General features: G+C 39.5%; 1 protein-coding gene across 2 annotated transcripts; it reads left to right on the top strand.

Moving 5' to 3' along the window:
- Nucleotides 1–621: 621 nt before the first annotated feature.
- LOC108412385 lies at nucleotides 622–20,715 on the top strand. Of its 2 annotated transcripts, none has more exons than XM_017684369.1 (3): nucleotides 622–770; nucleotides 6,362–6,417; nucleotides 17,610–20,715. In XM_017684369.1, the coding sequence occupies exons 2-3, from the start codon at nucleotides 6,407–6,409 to the stop codon at nucleotides 19,408–19,410; spliced, it is 1,812 nt and encodes a 603-aa protein (XP_017539858.1). In that variant the 5' UTR covers nucleotides 622–770; nucleotides 6,362–6,406; the 3' UTR covers nucleotides 19,411–20,715. The 2 variants fall into 2 exon arrangements, with proteins under 2 accessions (XP_017539858.1, XP_017539859.1); XM_017684370.2 differs by lacking the exon at nucleotides 622–770 and adding an exon at nucleotides 2,822–3,064.
- Nucleotides 20,716–20,968: the final 253 nt, after the last annotated feature.

Here is a 20,968-nt window from a genome sequence, read left to right on the forward strand (position 1 = left end):
GTTATTTCATCATGTACTGATCCCAAGAGCAAACAGCTGGTTAATGGATGGCACAAGTCTTTGGTTCAGTGCTTGTTGCTTGTTTGCAATGAACACCTGAAGCTACAGATTGGAGACCCCAAACCAACACCATAACTTTGTTACTTCCAAACTGACAAAGCAGGGTTTTTCTCCCTGGTGATCAAACCTCCCTCCTCCCCCTCCCCCTCCCCCTTATCCAGAGCGACTTACAATTTGATTATTGTTACACAGTTAGGCCAAGGTGGTGTTAGGAGTCTTGCCCAAGGACCCTTATTGGTATAGTGTAGGGTGTTTGCCCGGGGGGGGGGGTTGAACCCCAGTGTCCACCGTAGAAGGCAGAGATCTTACCCAATACACTAACCAACCACCCATGAATTTCAAACTATAGGCTTTTGTGCACCTTTATTACAAGAAAAGAAATTGTACATCAAAAAATCTGAATAAGTTCCATTTAAAGATGACTTCACTGCTTGTGGTGAATGAATAAAGAAAAAGATGAACATAACACATCATGTGATCCTAACATAAACAAGTTAAAAAAAAAGACCCCACTTCTGAGAAATCACATGATCTGTTCTTAGATTTCCTGAATTGCACATACCTGAGTTAGACTGCTGTTCTGCAGAGGCCTTGTCTGATTACTTGATTTTGTTTGCTTGAGACTTTCAATCATTTATGTTTGGAGGCAAATACTACTAGAGAATAACAGGCATCCACATTTTACACCTGCAGGACAAGCATCACAAAAGGTAAGTTAATCCTGCAGTCAGTGTAAACAGTGTTTGTTTGTTAAACATAGCTTAATAATACGGATACTGTTTAATCCATGCCTTTCAAATAGAAGGATTGTAATTCTGTTTGTAAAAGCAGTGATGGGTAAAAGAAAGCTATTAGACAATTCATCAGAGATTCAAAACTGCTATGTGATTCCCTCCCAAATCTACTCTTAAATAAAAAGGCCGCAAAGACTTGGTCTTGAAAAGATTGTGAGTGCCTTCAATTAATATATTTTCTCGTTCTGTTTCTACTCTGCATTATGTGATGTCTATTGTGTAATTTGCGATTTTGAGGACTAAACAAAATTGCCATGTTCCAGTGGTGTCGGAAACTGGGAAATACAAGATTTCCCCTGTGTAAATTGCGCTGAAATGGTTGACAAAGTCATACTGGTAACTGGAAAACTCGGGTTGTAGAATATACACAACACTGAAGCCCAGTCTACAGTGTAGAAGGCAGAAGCGTTGCCCACTACAAGATACAGATTGTTGTTTATTTTAAATGGTCTATTTGTAAAGTGGGTTAAGTAGTCAAGTAAATCTAATAAAGTCTTTTACCATTTTACCTCATGATGTACACAAATGGCATTAATTTAAGTCTAGTAAAAACCCTAACTGAAGTCCAAATGCAGCCCTAATATATTTCTTATTGTTCATTTGTTTTGCTTAGTCATGGTGTTGTTATGGGACAGAATCCGGTTACACAGAGGTACTTTTTGACCCGAGGACCCAAATGAGAGAATTGATAGCAAACTGGCAGAAAACTGGTCTCAGCAGTGCAGAATTACTGGTTATATATTTTGTGGATGTATTCATATACCAATAAAAAAAAACCTACAAACAGTGTTGCATTCAAGTTATTAGTCAGACTTTGGTGTTTGTGCTTGATTAAAAGCTGTCACCAGCTCGTCCTCTTTCCGCTTCTTATTTCTCCTGTCCATCATACCAGCTCTGTTGTTTCACATGCTTTGATTGGCTGGAGGTGATATTAGACTTGTAGAGCTGACAGTGGTGTCTGGCATTGGCATATTTAGAACGACAGCTTTTCAAATGCTAAAAAGCAGACAGAAGAAAAATCGGGAAAAAGGGACTAGAAAAGAGAGAAATAGAGGGATGGGAGAGAAAGTGGAAAAGGAAAGGAGATTTAAGGAAGCAGAGAGAATAGAGAAACAGAGGAATGAGTCACAAATGAAACTAGGGCTGTCAGTCAGCTTTCGACTTCATGAGAAAGCTGGTAAAAAAGCATGTATGCGTCATCAAACTCACTACACATTCCACACTCACGTAAACGTACCGATACACATCCCTCATCAATGTGAGGTGGTGACCCAGCACAAATGTGAGGAAAATTCAGCCATGAGACAGTTTAAAAATCACTGCATTTCAATATTGGTTGCACGCTGTCATATGAAACTTAGGAACATAAAAAAAAGCTACTGTTTCCATCCGTACTCACTCTCATCCGGCATCAGCTCTGTACTCCCTGTGTGTGTTCTGAGTCAGAAATGTCTTGTGAGCAATGACTGTGTACGTGTATGAAAAGAGCAGGTACACAGCATCTCATTAGGTATTTGCTCATATTCAGTGTTCAGAATTGAAGAGCAAACATGCCCTGGCAAAGGTGATATAATATAAAACGTAATATATGAAAAATCGGTGAAATTCCCCTTTAAGAGCGACGGTAAGGACAGTGATTCCAGCTGCTCTCACTTTGAGATAGTAGGTTTTTCAGTTACCGTGCTGCTTAGTGCTCACAAGTGTGCTTATATCACCAGTATATGATAACTGATGAAAACCTACTGACTCAAAGTGGGAGCAGTTGGTATCACTCTCCTTACCGCTAGTCTTACAGGGGAATTCCACGGATTTTTCCAAAATTCCAAAGAGACACTTAAGTCAGAATTGCTTGAGAAAGTAATGATGGGAACAAGTCTGAAGAGTTTAATGTCTAATACACAAAGATATTACATGGAATGGTAAGGTATATGCTGCCTGATGTCTGCATAATCTTTAAACCCATTCATAGTAGAGACACACATGAAGGGTGTTATAAGACAAAACAGATCATAAAAATAAATAAATAATAAAACTTTTTTTCCCCCAGATTTATCATTAATTTTGCATTACATGTACTCAGAAGACATGTAGGTTCACTGGTTGTGACAAAGCAGACTCAGAAACTGGAGAAGGATCCATATGCAGACTTAACAGAAGAATGGGCAGTCCAAAACTTGTGGTCAAAAGGTGGAGCAAAAAGGTCAAAACAGGTAAATCCATCAGTAAACCAAGCATCCAAAAGTCCAGGCAGAGAGCCGAAAACATGAGACAGGTAGACCTTTCAAAACGCTTAGTATGCAGACACAAGAGAACTGGCAATACTTTACACTGGCTGGCTGAAAGGAAGGGGTATTTAAGCAGAGGCTGATTACTGAAATTGGGTACAGGTGGTTCGGTTGGAACAGGGCTAGTACTCAGGGAAGTGAGACCGCTGGTGGCCAAATAGTGAATTGCGAACACTGGTGGCTTTTTGGATAGTAAAATAAGTTTAAGTGACCCTTATTAGTCCCACAACAGGGAAATTTCACCTCCGCATTTAACCCATCCATGAAGTGAAACACCACATACACACTAGTGAGCACCCACACACTAGGGGGCAGTGAGCACACTTGCCCGGAGCGGTGGGCAGCCCAATCCGCAGCACCCGGGGAGCAGTTGGGGGTTAGGTGTCTTGCTAAAGGACACCTCAGTCATGCGCCGTCGGCTCTGGGGATCGAACCAGCGACCTTCCAGTCACAGGGCCGGTTCCCAAACCTCCTGCCCATGACTGCCCCAATTTTCACACCTGTCTTGTAGGTGTTACTTTTTTGGTTCCCATCACCATCACTGTTTTTTTTTTAAAAACTGAGTTAGTTTGTCTGCAGTGACCACCGGAATGACTTTGTTTACATCCCAGTGACTGAATCATGCAGAAATCATGCAAAACTATGTGGAATTTCTCATCCCATAAACTTCACATTGCCTTTTTGGGAAGAATAATAAAGTTAAACCATATTTAAACAGCTAACTAGAAATACTCTACTGCAACAATCTGGCAAGAGAACTGATTCTACTCTCACTTAGTGTTAAAGCAGACTAAAACAGGACTGATCTTGTATCAGCAGTCTACTGTCCACTCTCAGTATGCACAATTTTTATAATTTATGTACAAAGGGCAAGGAACAGTGCTAAAGGAGGTGCTGAATGATTATATCACCCCCTAGTGCCACGCTTCCTATTTAGATTATTTATACAGACTTTTTTTTTTTTTTCAAGTCGTTAGTAGGTGTTGCATTCCTGTATTGCAGATGATTTTTTTTTGGTGATGGTTTGACATTTTTGTTCCTCAAATAGATTCATGTTGCCTAATTTTCACAAAGAGCTCAGTTAAAGCTGTTTAATAAAAACATAATGCCCCTACTGAAGACCAAGATGTGATCAGGGAGCCTCATGAGAGTTGTGACTGCCCCCTTGTGATGGAATTAAATAAATGGAATTATCTATAGTTCCATTTATAGCCCATGTGTCAAACACAAGGCCTGCAGGCCAGATCAGGCCCGTCACACAATCCTATCTGGCCCCTTTATTTTAATTTTCTATTAATATTGGCCCGTTTTACAATGTTCCCAGCATGCACTGCAATGTAATGTGTGACAATGTCTAACTCTTCTACCTCAACAATCTAAAATGCATTTTAGCTCCAGTTCAACCAGCATTACACTTAAACACTTAACATCAGCTCTGCTTTGTTTGTTCTTTGGCTTAATAATAAATAATAAAATAGTAAATAATAAAAGTTTGGGGACTTCACCCCAAAGATATTTACTTACAAATCCTATTTAAGTCTCCTTTAAAATGATCTGCAGATATAACAAATATTATGAATGAACGTATTATGAATGCATTTCTGTGATATTTGCAATGGGAGCAGGAATCATTTATTTCATTAATTCATTGATTTTCCTTGTTAAATTCTATAATCACAAATGCAAATATAGTAACAAGAGGTCTCAGTCTACATTTTGGATTCCAAGCACTCTTTTATGGACAGTGAAAATTCTCTATAGGCTATAAAAACTCTTTATCCACAGTACATAGTGTTTTCACTTAATACATACACTTCTCTTCGCGTCATCCTAGCAAGCTGTTTCTCCGTGTTTCTTTGTTGTCCTTCTGTCCTCATGCTTCTTTGTATTATTGAAACTAATATCCAATTTTTAAAAAATGATGAGAAGAGCCGTCATGTCAGAATATTTCTGATGGTTTTGGTGAGCAGGTCAGGGGACTCATTCCTCCCTTAAGCAGACAGGAGAGACTCAAGTCCCCATTCACACCAGCAGCAATTCTGCCCATTCCACTAAACTTTAGTGGTTACGTCTCAAGATTAGAGCAAGTTGTGGCCATGTTTTGTCATTGTAATGGTCTTATGAGTGTTTTGAGCCTAAACATGCTTTTTCCAATTTTCTGTTTTGAAGAAAAAACGGTTTATTTTCATATCAGAAGCTGAATAAATATGCTACTATTTATTTGTGCTGCTCAAATTGACACTGGCTTCATTTATTTACAATATATTTTCCCTTCATTTGACATCATAAATAACATCAGTGCTTGTGAGTGTAAATACTGGATATCATAAAACTCGTTCCAGTGACTGGATCACCCTTCAGTTGCCTATAACTTTCACTGAATCTAGTAAATTCTGCTTTTAGCTGGATTCATTATAGAACACTCTATACACTGTATAGAACACTGTAAACACTCTATAGGCTTATAAATCTCTTATTACATTACTGTTGGGAAAGTATTTTCACCCCCACTCATTAGAGGCCCGTACTCATGTCACCTAGCAATTTTAAACTTTTTATCACTAACCACTTTCCCTTTGACCAAAAATACTACTGCAACTAAAAGAAAAGTATGTTAACAGTAGAGTGACAATAATTCATTAAAAAAGTATGAATGAAAAAATGTATGGGCCTCTAATGAGTGGGGGTGAAATACTTTCCCAACAGTAATGTAATAAGAGATTTATAAGCCTATATATGTGAGTTTTTGTGACAGCCTGTGAAGTTACTTTAAACCCATAAATTAGCTGGCTTGACAGCTTACTTAGCTAATGTTAGTGTTAGCTTAAACCCTTTGCCAGTATTACTGCAAGTACATCTAGAATTTTTTAAGCGTAGAATTCCAAACCTGTGCAAAGTGTAAATAAAAACAGAATGCAATTAAGGGCAAATCATTTAAACCCCATATTTATTTGAAAATAGTACAACATATCAAAAGATTTAAACATTTTTTAAAAATATATGCCTATTTTGAATTTGATGCCAGCAACAATTATATGTTGACATAGATGTCATGCAGGCACTGTAACAAGCCTTTTCTCTTCATCAAAGTAAATATTTCTGCTAGACCTACTAAGTGAGTACCTTCTTTGAGCCCGTATGCGGGAACAAAAAGAGGTGAAAGAGAAGAAACTTAAGAGCTGTATTATAACACTGAAATTCTGGTCTGAAATTGTTCAACAGATCACTGAGCAGTACCCACAGCTGTGGTAATCGAACACAATCATCATGGCTTACAGGTGAGTGAAAATGCTCTTTTAATGAATCATCAGTTGGAGTGTAATGATACACAAATTTCACGATTTGGTATGTTTTCTCATTTTTGACTTGTGGTAGGAAAGAAATTTTAACATAATTTATTTTTGTATTTTATTTAGCATGTCATTTTTAATAATTTTCTTTGAAGACATAAAATGAATAAAAAAAGAGCAAACAAAAGTGTTTTTGTGACGTGGAGTGAAGAAGTGGACGCATGTGCGGAGGTAATCGACTTTTATTGAGGGCAAATCCAAAATCAGGGTCAAGACAGTCCAGGGTCATAGAGCCAATATGGAGAGAACAATTTACAGACATTAAGACAAACAATAAATGGTTCAAACAGATAGCAAGGACAAAGACCGATACACTCAAACAAGGCAAGGACAAAGACCAGCAAAGACAAAGTGTAAACACTGGGCTTAAGTAACAAAGGGAAAATGAGGGACAGGAGAAAACAATCAGGGGTGGAGTCACGAAACGAGGGGGCAGGACTAGAAAAACCAAAACAAATACACATAGGCTAAACCAAAACACAAACACATGGACAGGACTGGGAGGGGCCAATCATGACAGTTTTATAAAGCAAACAAAATGTAAACAATAACTCTACATCTCAATACTAACTTATCTAAGCACTACAATTTCATTTACAATTTGTTTTTGTGACTCTTGATTGTGGCTACAATGAGTGAGAGGAGTTTTTCTAACATGGCCCTGCCACTCACAGCAAACTGTGGAGTCCAGTCATATAGATGATAGGTTGACTCTGCACTGAGAGTGTTGAAAGGGCACACATCAGGAATGGAGCTTGCCTTTTCAGTTTATAGATTCAAATGAGAAATATTAAATACAAACTAAAAACTATATAAAGTCCACACTAACCAAATACATACAATACAGCTGTAAACATATTACAGTAAAAACATTACAGAAAGCATCGACACAGTCATGCAGTAAAAATTGTTACTCCGCAAAAGCAACAATGAGCAACACTAACGCTAGTACTATAATCCTGATATTGTCAAATAATCAGAGAATACCAGGCTCAACAAACAACTAGGCCTGGTAAGTTCATAGGAAATTCATAGGCCATGTCAGCAAGCTATAGAGGTTTTTGTGATTTGGATGGCTTCTCTTAGGCAAACATTTAGTGAACAGCAAACTAGTGGGGTTTTCCATCTATCCATCCATCCTGAACTGACCCGAGTCTGGGTCGTGGGGGCAGCAGCCTAAGCAAAGAGGCTCAGGCCTCCCTCTCCCCCGTCACCTCCTACAGCTCTTCCAGAGGGATACAGAGGCGTTCCCAAGACAGTCGAGAAATATAATCCCTCCATGTCCTGGGTCTTCCCTGGGGTCTCCTCCCCATCTGACATGTCTGGAACACCTCCCTAGGGAGGCAACCAGAGGCCATCCTTACCAGATGCCTGAACCACCTCAACTGGCTTCTCTCAACGTGGAGGAGCAGCAGCTCTACTCCGAGCCTCTCCCGGCTCTCTACTCTCTACTCTCTCTTTCTAAGCCCGGTGACCCTGTGGAGAAAGCCCACTTCGGCCGCTTGTATCCGCGATCTCGTTCTTTCGGTCACTACCCAAAGCTCGTGACCACAGGTGAGAGTCAGAACGTAGATTGACCGATAAATTGACAGCTTCGCCTTCTGGCTCAGCTCTCTCTTCACCATGATAGGTATAGGGTCCGCATCACTGCAGACGCTGCACCAATCCACCTGTCAACCTCTCGCTCCATCCTTCCTTCACTCGTGAACAAAATCCCAAGATGTTTAAACTCCTCCACTTGGGGCAAGAATTCACTCCAGACCTGGACAGAGCATTCCACCCTTTTCTTTTAGTGGGGCTTTCATAGAGACCTAATAAGTAGCCTATACTGATAGTCAACTGTTGTTAGCTAACATTATACATGATGTTATATTAATATGTAAATGAAAGACAAACAAATAGGTTGAACTGTGGCATTAAATTTTATTAAATTTACAAACAATGCAAAACTCATGTTGACTGTAATGTTAATCTAATGTTTTAATCTTATGACCAATTAAGTTACCAAAGTGGTTTTGCTCCATGGCTGGGCGAGCACCCAGTAATGTTTGTAAATAGGAAACCTGTCTATATTCAGAAACCTCACACTCAGCGAACATGTGATGTTTAGGACAGGGCGTGAATTGAGCTCCATGAAATGAGCAACAGTTGCTGGAAATTCATATGACTTTTCTGTCAAAATAAATGCCAGCTTGTAAAATCCTAAATTAGAACAGAAAGAATTCAATATCAAAAATGATTATAGCAGCATAACTCAAATTAGATGAGGAAAACGTTAGGTTGCCTTTAGTGTTTTTCGTAAACAAGTTTAAATTTTACTGAAAACATGCTCTTTTAGGTTGGTGCATAAAAATAATGTTGGCAAATTAAGGCATTTTAGACATGCTGTTTAATTCAATTTCACAGCAGAGATTCTGCGTAAAAATTTTGGTTTTCATTAGACAAAAAATAGCAAATATCAAAACACGTTAAGAGCCACAACATTTTATGTCCATTTCACCATCTTGGCTGGAAATGTGCCTTAGTATGTGCTAATGTAGTAGTATTGGCTAAAAAACATAAAATGAAGATACAGACTTTGCTGTATTTTAAGTTTTAGCTATAGCCGCTATCTCCAGCAGGAAACTTTGTCAAAAGTAGAATGGTTTCTTGAAAAAAAATCTCTAAACATTAAATTTTTTTACGAAGCTGAAGTCAGTTTCTCATTCACCTGAAATAGTGCCTGCACAATTGCTGTACCATTTAAAGTGGAATTGGACCATTTTAACAAGAAGGTGACTTCAATCTCATGACTTTTGTTTTTGACAGATTCTCTTTGCAGATTAAACAAAGGAGTGCTTATAAATGTAAAGTCCATTCATCTCCAAATTATCGATGTTCATCTTAAATCTTTTTCTTTGTCCCTTTTTTAGCTACTAGCTAGACGAGACGGTGTGCGTTGCTATGGTTTGCGTGCCAAGCTTCAGTGTTAAAGGATGAATTAGCAGTTATACACTAACTCCAGCATTTAAGATCATTTATTGTTAAAACTGTGTTGAACGATCAGCAGAACTTTATTTTACTACAAAGGAGGATTGTTGTATTTTTACCTAAAAATCTAATTCTGCTGTGGAGCCGCAACACGGTAGTAAAAGAGCTGCATGTTGCCGACCCCTGGCTTAGTACTAAATGTGTTGCCAGTGACTGAAAGACATATGTTTTTTCTTCATAACTGCACTTTTATTAAAGCTTTATGTGACATGGGTCAGATTATATTAATGAAGTGCCAGTACAATAAGTTTTTAATGAATTTTAATCAGTTTTAGGAAGCTTTAAATTGCTTTAAACATTCTGTTCTTAAACTATTTCATAATTGTCAATTCACAAAATCCAAAAATAATTTTACCCTCTTTTAGGAGAGACTTTTGACAGAATTTCGTTCACTATTCTGGCCAAGTATTGCTAGAATTATGACGTTGCATGTGCAAGTCTAGTATAATTATATAAGAGAGTTCACTGAGCTTTTTGGCAACAACATTGTTCAAGCTTGACAGATTTTTATTATTTTTTATCTTGCCATGGGAGCGAAGCAGGTGCTTCTTCATTCCCTCCTGAATCCCTCAGACAACTAAAAAGCACTTCTGATAGGATGTACTCGACATTGGGCAGAACATCATAAGCAATCCAGTAACACTATGGGCAGAACACAAATGTGTTTTGTTGATGGCAGCTTCATTAGATGTGGGCATAAATAACAAAAGGCCCTTTTATTGGCAAGGAGGCAGGTTCATAGGCCAATTCCCATTATATTAAAAATGCTGAATACGGGCTCAGATTATAGGGCAGGCCAAAAATTGGTTGACCTTGAGTTTATCTTGAGTTTTCCCAGGCAGCAACTGACAAACTTGCAAAACCCCAGAGTTTTTATTCTCTTCTTTGGGCAAGGAAGGGTCATCACCTGGCTTCTCCTTGCCTCTCCCACATATTTCAAACCTTTTAATATGTATACCATTATCTCCAAATGTCAGATTCATTTTGAAAACCATTATTTCCAAACTTCAGATCATTTCTCAAATTCGTTTTTCACATCATTAGTCACACCATTATTAATATCAGATTTTTTTTATTTTTAAAAAGGCCTTCTTGGTACTCACTAATATAATTCCTTGCCCCATACTCAATTTCACTCTCACACACACACACACAGCAAGAATTTGCCAATACACAGAAAGAGCCATAGAGCAAAATAACAATAGGTGTGATTTAAGTCATCTATTACTTAAACGACCTCTACAAGCCTCATTTCTGCAAATCTGTTTTTTGTTACTTCTCTTGAACCTTTATTAACTGACAAAAGAATAAAAAAAATCCAGTGTTTTCACTGACCAATTTAATTGTATTTAAATATATACAAATATACCCTTCCTGGACCGGGGCCTTGTCGTAGTGGAAGGGATTGTGTGGTCTAGGGATGTGGTCAGAGCTAAGTTGTCGGGAGCAATGTGCTTCTGGTACGGACTCCCAGGGCAAACAGATCTGGAGTGAACACCCAGACTAACTCAATCCAAAAACCCTCCATGAAAACCAGACACAGACAATCATGTACCCTGCCCGGGAGAGGGTTACCGGGACCTACCCCTGGAGCCAGGCCTGGGGGTAGCATCCCCTGGCAAGTGCCTGAGGGCTGGGTAGGCCTTGTAACCCAGCCAGGCTCAGCCCAAAAAGACAATGTGGAGAGACCATGTGGGCCCACCACCCACAAGGTCCAGCATGGGGGAGCAGTGCAGTGCCATATATGAGGTGGGAGATTGCAGGGAGGCCCTTGGTGGCCTAGGCCCCTGCGGCAGAAACTGGCTCTTGATATATGGAATGTAACCTTGCTGGGGGGGAAGGAGCCAGAGCCGTGCAGGAGGTTGAGAGTTACCAACTAGATATAGTTAGGCTCACCTCTACCCACACTGTTGGCTCTGGAACCAAACCCCTGGATAGGGGTTGGTCCCTCTCCTACTCAGGGGTTGCACAGGGTGAGAGGTGCCGGACGGGTGTGGGGAAACTCACAAGTCCTCGGCTGGCAGCCATGCAGTTGGAGTTTGTCCCAGGGGATGAGAAGGTCACCTCAATGCAAATTAAAATTGCAGAGAGGAAAACTCTGGCTGTTGTGTGTGCTTATACACCAAACAACAGGTCAGAGTATTCAGCCATCTTGGGGCGAGTGGGCAGGGTTCTGGAAAGGATCCCACCTACAGACTCCATTGTCTTACTGGGAGCCTTTAATACTCACGTTGGCAATGACTGGGAGACCCGGAGAGGCATGATTGGGAAGAATGGTCTGCCCGATCTAAACCCAAATGGTGAATTGTTATTGGACTTTTGTGCCAGGCATGGATTGTCCATAACAAACACCAAATTCAAACACAAGGATGTTCATAAGTGTACATGGTACCAGAGCTCCTTGGGTCAAAGATCAATGATTGACTTTGTTGTCGTTTGATCTGACTTGGAACCATATGTTCTGGACACTTGGGTGAAGAGACGTACTGAGCTGTCAACTGATCATCATCTGGTGGTGAGTTGGATCAAATGGCAGGGAAGACTGATGGTCAGACCTGGTAGGCCTAAGCAAATAGTGAGGGCGTGTTGGGAATGACTGTCAGAGGCCCCTGTTTGGAATGATTTCAACTCCCACCTCCAGAAGAGTTTTTCTCATGTGCTGGAGGAGGTAGGGGACATGGAGTCTGAATGGACCCTGTTCAAAACCTCTATTTTGGAAGCTGCTAGTGTAGCTGTAACCAAAAGCTTGTGGGTGCCTGTCGGGGCGGTAACCCAAGAACCTCCTGGTGGTGAGGGAGGCCGTCAAGCTGAAGAAAGAGGGCTTTAGGGACTGGATGGCCCAAAGGACATCCGACTCAGCAGATAGGTACCGTCAGGCAAAAAAGGTGGCAGAAGCAAAATCCTAGGCATGTGAGGAGTTTGGTGAAGCCATGGAAAAAGATTTTCATTGGCCTCCAGGTTCTGGACTCAGGAGCTGGCAGGGTGGCTGCGCCTAAGCTGTATTCGGCAAGGGTGGAGAAACTCTGACTTCAAATGAGGATATTGTCAGTTGGTGGAAGGAGCGCTGTGAGAAACTCCTTAATCCGGGAGACATGCCTCCCTAACGGGAATCAAGGCCAGTGGCTTTGGGTGTGTGAAGCTCCATTTCCCTGGTGGAGGTCACTGAGGTAGTTGGCAAGCTCCTCGGTGGGGGGAATCAGATTTGTCCATAGATGCTTAAGGCTTTGGATATTGTGGGGTTGTCATGGCCTCATACATGCCTCTGTAGTATTGAATGGACCTTGGGAACAGTACCCTTGGACTGGCAGACTGGGGTGGTGGCCCCAATTTTTAAAAAAAGGGGACTGGAGGGGACTGCTCAGCCTCCCTGGGAAAGTCTATGCGAAGGTGCTGGAACGAGTAATTCGACCGATAGTTGAACCTCAGATTGAGGAGGAACAATGCAGATTCCATCCTGGCCATGGAACAATGGACCAGCTTTTCACCCTCTCACATATTGTTGAGGGGGCATGGGAGTTTGTCAACTCAATCTACATATGTTTTGTGTCCGTATACTCGGCATTAAGTCAGACTCTTTCCATGTTAGCGTTGGACTCCAGCAGGGTTGTGCCCTGTCTCCACTCCTATTCATGATATTCATGGACAGAGTGTCAAGGTGTAGCTGGGGTCAGGAGGCATTATGTGTGGAGGCCAGAGAGTGGTGTCTCTGCTATTTGCAGATGATGTTCTTTTGGCTGGATCACATGGATACCTCCAGTGCTCACTGGAGAGGTTTGCAGCTGAGTGTGAAGCAGTCGGTATGCGGATCAACACCTCCAAGTCTGAGTCCATGGTCTTAGCCCATAAAAGGATGGCATGCCCATTCAAGGTAAGGGGAAAGGACTTGCCCCAGGTGGAGGAGTTTAAGTATTTCGGGGTCTTGTTGACGAGCGATGGGAAGAAGGATTGTGAGATTGGCTGTAGACTGGGACTGGTGGCAGCAGTAATTTGGTAACTGTGTCCTCTGTATCGAGAGGAGCCAGCAGAGGTGGTTTGGGCATCTGATCCAGATGCTCTCTGGGTGTACTAGGCACAACCTACCGGGGACAAGACCCCGGGGTCGTCCGAGGACCCGCTGGAGGGATTATGTCTCCAAGTTGGCCTGGGAGCGGCTTTGGGTCCCCGCAAATGAGCTGGAGGAAGTTGCCGGGGACAGGGTCATCTGGGATTCTCTGCTCTTTCAACTGCCACTGCAACCCTATCTGGACTAACTGGTTAATGATGATGATGATGATGATGATGATGATGATGATGATGATGATATAATATACAAATTTAGAATTTGTTGCCTGCAACACACTCAAAAAGTTGGGACATGTTTATCACTGTGCTACATCACCTTTTCTTTTTAATAATTTGTGAAGTGAGGATATTAATTGTTGCTGTTTTGCAAGTGGAATATTTGCCTGTTCTTGCTTAAAACAAGCTGAAGACATCTGTCTGGTCAACAGTCTGATTATCGTCTTTATTATATGCCCTGTATTTTCAACATAAGACATATTTTGACTGCAGGCAGGCCAGTCAAGCACACACTCTGCTGTATATGAAGCCACACTGTTGTGGCACATGCAGAATGAGGCTTGGCACTGTCTTGCTGAAATAACCATGGACTTCCCAGAAAAAGATGTCTTGGAGGCAGCATATGTCTCTCTAAAATTGCTCTGTTCTGCACCTCTGTATAAATACTGTAGGCAATAAAACATCCCCATACTATGACAGATGCTGGCTTTTGTACTTTTCACTGATATAATTCTGGCTGGTCCCTTCTGACTTTGGCATGAAGAGCTCAATGTCTGTTTTTCCCAAAAACAAGCTGAAACATGGACTTGTTTGACCACAGCACACATTTCCACTTTCTTTCAGGCCATCTGAGATTAGCTCAGGCCCAGAGAAGCGGCATTACTGTATAGAATTGATCTGTGGCTTTCTCCTTGCATAACATAGCATAAAGTTGCATTTCTTGATGCAGCGGCAGACTGTTTTAAGTGTTAAGGTTTCTCATGCAGTGTTTGGTGGAGGTGGACTTTTCACTGTTACTTTGCTCTCTACTACAGTGTAAAACATATTTTAACTTACACAAGTAAAATCGCTGTTTTAAATTTTTGAAGTTCATTGAACATCAAATAGTCAGGTAACAGAACAACTATATTTTTATATTCTTATGCAACCCATGAGCTCCAACATCTGCACAGTCAGTCCACCCTCGATGGCACTTCTCATCAGCATTGTGTATTAATTTTGGAAAGAGGAGGGAGACTGGACACAAGTAGTTGTCTTTAACTCAGTACAGTAGCACAGTAGCAGCAGCTCATTTGATAACTGGCTTTTCACATTCAGCACTATGGAAAACCTGGAGCTCTGCATTCATATGACCCACAACAGCAGCTTAGCACACATTAATGGTGCAGTCATCCCCTTCACAAAGCGCAACATAAAACTGTCAGTCCTTGCATACTGTTTAAATGCAAACTAATAAAAAGAAGAACCAATTTATCCATACTCTGCAAAACAATAGCTCTAGTGCCTCATGACCATGACTGTCAAAGTGATTGCCTCCAAACACAAATTTTACTAAGCTAGAAAAAAATAATGTACCGCAATTTGCAAAAGGAACAGACTACTCTTTGTACTTGTGTCACAATATATTTTGGATGGCTTAATTAAGTAGTAATTTTAGTTGATGCTGAACATAACATCTTACCTTCAGAAAGCACAACATAAATATCTTACTTCTTCCTGTGCAACACATTAACAGTTAACATTAAGTTTGGGGCAAAATACCACCTAGAGGTAGGGAAAAGGAACTGCGGTCTACATTACATTCTTATTATTAAGTTAAACTCCAAATTAAATTTTAGAGTGCACACAAAAAATAATCACCCATTCTAAATCCAGCTTAAACTGTGCCTAATGCTATATGTGAAAAAGTTTACCAATGTTTTGTCAGTCTCTACAGTCTCAGTTCTGCCATTTTAAATTTGGTTTTAGGCATGAAGAGTTTTACTGAATTACTGTAAATTCTGAATTTTTACTGAATTTTGTTTTTAAAATATATAAAAATGACATATCAAATATGTCTTTGTTAGCAGGACATTAGAGGGGAAATGTAGAAGAAATGATTGTTGTGAAAGAGCAGAAACGTGCAGAGGACTTTAACAATGCCATTACTGAGGAAACCTGCCTTTTTTTTCTTTTTCTGTTTCAAAGCGTTTTCTCTATTTTAATCTGTTGTTAATAGTTTTTTTTAATGATTTTCTTTAAAAGGCATGGCAATCAACACTACTGAACTGTGGCAAGTTATCTTGATGTGTAACACCTCACATTTAAATATAAAAAAGTAGCAACTGCTCATTTTACAGGTTAAAAAAAAGTTGAGGCACAATATCCCCAAACAATCCTACAATGAACTGGGCTGGGCAGGGCTGGCTCAGTTTATTTTCTCCTTCTGCCTTTACTTCAACTTATTGCAAATTCATTAGTGTCGAGCAATACATCTTGGCTGTTGTCATGGGTAGTTACTTGAGACTTGGATTAAAATTTTGTTGCCAGATAAAAATCCTGCTTCAAGAAGGTGTCTCTTCCTCAGATCCACAATAAGAACAGATTCAGCCACAAAAGCCCCTTTTAAAAATGGAATTTGTGACACTTGTGGGAGTGTATTGCTGTTTTTCACCAACTATGCTAGTACTTACTTACAAAAACACAGAAAAGCAATTCGGTTTTTCCAGAATTAACCAATTTAAAACACAATGCCAACAAAAATTGTTTATATATATGCAGAGGTGGACGAAGTACACAAATCAAATTAAAGTAGAGATACCCAAGGTAAAATATTACTCCAGTAAAAGTAGAAGTTCCTCCCTTTAGACCTCCACTTGAGTAAAAGTACAAAAGTATTTGCCTTCAAATGTACTTAAGTATCAAAAGTAAAAGTACTAAAAGATTGATTATGGCTCTGATGTCCTGTTATCATTTTATAACAAGACTCGCTTCATGAACTCCTTTTAGGTGAAAGTCCTCCAGCGTCTCTCTTGGTAAACTAGTCTTTTAATATAACATCACTAATTAATAATAATAATTAGTGAAGTTGACGTCTATTAAAATGATCATAAGCACAAAACACTGAAGGTAAACAGTTTCCATCAGGTAGAACTTTTAAGATTACTTTGTAAATTAGTTACAAGTTGAATAAAAACTGGCTTTAAACTCAGGATCAATAAGTTTTCCTTTACTGTATTGATCTGTAGGCCTCTGTTCATAAACATAAACTAACCAAAACTAATTTACTATAAAATGAAAGTGTTTGTATGAATTCAGAAAAAAAGAAATAGGCCAGTCATGACTGCATATGGACATATTTCTATATTGTGCTCTATTTACACAAAGTTAGGTTAGTTCATCATTTAGGGACGTATGAGCTCCCAAATTTTTACCTTCTGCACTGAAGTTGAACCAGGTGCTGCACTGGGTCGGAATGACCAACAGTCAAAACAAGCTCAGAACAAAGTGACCGCTGAGCCCTGATTGGTGCTCTGGCTTTGAGCTTCTTTTGTTTTGACATGTTATGTTTTTATACACACAAAAACAAAAGGAACAGCAGATTTCTCAAAATGTAGTGGAGGAAAAAGTCAGAAATTAGACTTTGAAATGTAGTGGAGTGAAAGGAAAAAGTTGCCCAAAATGGAAATACTTCAGTAAAGTACAGATACACGAAAAAACTACTTAAGTACAGTAACTAATTGCATTTACTTTGTTACTGTCCACCACTGTATATGTGTGTATTCTGTATGTTTCCCTCATATGGCCTTTTTTTTTTTACTTTAATTCTTGTGTGTACAGTGTGACTAATTCTATGCACTTCTACAGTATATCATTTCTATATTGTAATTACTTATTTGACCTTTGTTTAACCTAATGTTCTGTCACAATTTGTAATTGTAATAACTAACAGTTTCTATTTCAACTAACTCTGTATTTAGCTGTCTTTGTAAAATGGGGATTTATTCAATCAGGTTGTGAATGTTAAACCTCTTTTTTCTTTGATTTTGCAGGTTAAATGATGCATCATCACCTTTAAATGATTTAATCAAGAAAAGTCAGATGCTCCATCCAGGTCCTCCAGTACGTTACTGTCTTTACACAACAAGAAGTGATTTAGAGAAGGATGGCAAGATTAGAAAGTGGACATTTGGACAGAAATATGCAAACATGAAAAACAAAACAATCCTGATGGTGGGAGAAACTGGAACAGGCAAGACCACTCTGATCAACACCATGGTCAATTACTTTCTGGGGGTGAATTTTGAGGATAAAGTGTGGTTTGAGATCACAGAAGAAGAAAAGAGAGCTCAAACAGAATCTCAGACATCAGAAGTCACTGTTTATGAGATCAATTCTGAGGAGAAACGCTCCTCTCTTACCATTATTGACACTCCAGGTTATGGAGACACCAGGGGAATAGATAAGGACACTGAAATTGCTCGAAACTTACATGAATTATTTCTACATGGTACTGGAGTGAAGGATCTTGATGCCGTGTGTCTTGTACTGAAAGCATCTCAGAACAGAATCTCCGGGATACAGCGCTACATTTTTGAATCTGTTCTGTCCTTATTTGGTAAAGACATAGAGGACATTATAGTGCTGTTTATTACACACTCAGATGGAGGACCACCAACAAATGTTCTGCAAGCCATCAAGACAGAAAAGGTCCCCTGTTGTCACGATGATGAGAATGAACCTGTTCATTTTCTATTCAACAACCGTCAGTCTGAGGAAAGGACCAAAAGATACGAGTATGTTTACAAATCATCTTGGGAAATGGCAGCAGGTAGTATTGGGGAATTTTTTGAATTCCTAAAATCACGACAGAGAAAAAGCTTGAATATGACTGTAAGTGTTCTAAACGAGCGCACGCAGCTTGAGGCCTGTGTTGAGAGTCTGAAGAAAAGCATCAAGTTCAGGGAAGCAAAACAGAAAGAACTGACTGAAGTTCAGGATCTTCTGAAACTGAACAAAGAAATGATTGAGAAGGACGAAAAATTTACTTTCACTGTCAAAATAGCTTACAAAGAGAAGATCAACATTATAGGTGCTTCATGGCAGAGCAAAAAAGTGACCTCCTGCAAAGAATGTGAGGAGAACTGTCATGAGTATGGCTGCTGGCTTGCCACAAATGCCAAAAAGTGCGAAGTTATGGAAGATAATTACTGCACTGTGTGTATGTGCCACTACTCCACACACGTCAGAGAGGGCAGGAAATATGTGGAGAGGTGGAGAGAGGAAAGAGTCACATTTGCTCAACTGAAGAAGAAATATGGTAATACAGATGAAGAAAAAGCCAGTTATGATAAAAGTGCATTGAAACATGTGGAAACAGGGCATAGACAATCGCTGAAAATGAGAGAACAGATGACAAAGCTGGAAAACAGCCTGAAAAACCTTCTAGACAAAAATGAAGTGGAGAGGAAGAGCTTGGTGAAAGACACCTATGTGGCAATCGTAAAATTGTCTGAGACTGCGTTAAAACCAGACTCTGCCTTCACCATTCAGTACCTTGACTTCCTGATTCCTCGAGTTGAAGAAGCTGGATCTGCAGACTGGCTTCAGAAACTGAAGAACATGCAGAGAGAAGCCAAAGCATCAACTAAATCTGCAGTGGGGTATTTAAGTAGGATGAATAAGGGCCCTCAGAAAGCTGCAGACAAAGCATCAACTAACTCTGCAGCGGAGTTAACAAGTAGCAGGAATGAAGGCACACAGACAGCTGCAGCCGAAGAAGCAACTTCCTATGAAGTGGGGCACGTGAGGAGGATGAGGCATTTCTTTACTGAATTTTTTCAGAATATCTAGCACACTCGTAGGCGGACTCTTTGTAACCTGAAAAAGTTCTTGTTACAGCATGAGTAGGTTGATAAAGTCACATGTTTTCTCAGCATTGCAAAGCTCTTTGTTATTTTTAAATTATACCTTTAAGTGCATTTATGAGAAAAGATAAGATTTGCTATTATGCTTTTTTTATTATTATTATTCAGTTACATTTTAAATCAATGATATTTCAATAGCACATTAAGGTTTGGACCTCAGTAGTTTTAGAATGTTTTTTTTTTTTCTTCACAGGCATTACAGACCTACCCAATCAAATGGGCATAAATCACTATGCTGCAATTTTTGTAAATAACAAAATATGATTTGTTTTGTGTGAGCACTGCATTATGGTCAATCAAACAGAAAATCTGCCAAGCTTTGTCTTATTTATGCATTTACTTATACTTACTTTACTTATATAGCTGTGTGGTCCAATGGTGATTAAACTTGCATTAAACTATCATTGAACAAAAGAATGTGGTAGCTTCAGGTACGTTGAAATTGCTTCCAAGGATTTACCATACTTGTGGAGGACCACAGTTTTTCTGATTTCTGACTGATTTGATTTTCCCTGTCTTGAAAGCAGACCTTAAAATACTACCAAATTATCTCAAATGATGTCAATTAGCCTATCACAGGCTTCTAAAGTCTTGATATAATTTTCTGGAATTTTCCAAGCTATTTAAAGGCACAGTCAACTTGGTGTACGCAAACTTCTGACCCACTGGAATTCTGATATAATTCATTATAAGTGAAATAATTGGTTTGTAAACATTTGTTGACCCCGCGACCCTGACGGAGATGCGGCTTGGAAAATGGATGGATGGACATTTGTTGAAAAAATTGCTTGTGTCATGTATAAAGTAGATATCCTATATAACTTGTTAAAACTATAGTTTGTTGGCATGGAACCTATGGAGGGGATACATTTGAATGATTTTAGCCTTAGTGTATGTACATTTGTGACTGACTGTATATATTTTATATGCTGTATCCTCTAGATTTCTGCTTTCAACCTGTTTTCAGAAATTAGTGTATGTGACTGCGAATGTGGTAGAACAAGCATAGAGGTTTCGGATCAAATTGGCCAAACTTACTGTCCTTAGAATAGCAGCATGTACCTTTATATTACTGTTACTTGTATATAACCTTGACTAGATTTATTACAGGACAATCAGTTTGGGCCAGTCTAGCATAAAAATACTCTCTGTAATCTGTATGCTCTCCTGCCTATAGCTGGGAGAAAGATAAAGTATTAAACAACTGTAATAAAGCCAGCTTTCATCAGAATGCATGACTCTGTCTAGTGTTTCACAGTGACTTCAAAGTTTTGTTGAACATCTTTATCAACATAACAGAATATATAAAGTATTTCTAATAAAATGGCAACGGAGTAGAAGTACAAGGATCGTGTTTTCGAGAAAGTGGCTGGTGAGTGAAAGTACAAAGTAAGTGTTTCTGATAAAGTGGCCAATGAGTAAAAGTATTCTTTATCACCTTCATCTAAGAACTTCTCTTTAAGAACTTTTAATGGATCCCAAAC

This window comes from Pygocentrus nattereri, chromosome 22 (genome assembly GCF_015220715.1).
Source record: "Pygocentrus nattereri isolate fPygNat1 chromosome 22, fPygNat1.pri, whole genome shotgun sequence".
In the NCBI taxonomy this organism is placed as follows: domain Eukaryota; kingdom Metazoa; phylum Chordata; class Actinopteri; order Characiformes; family Serrasalmidae; genus Pygocentrus; species Pygocentrus nattereri.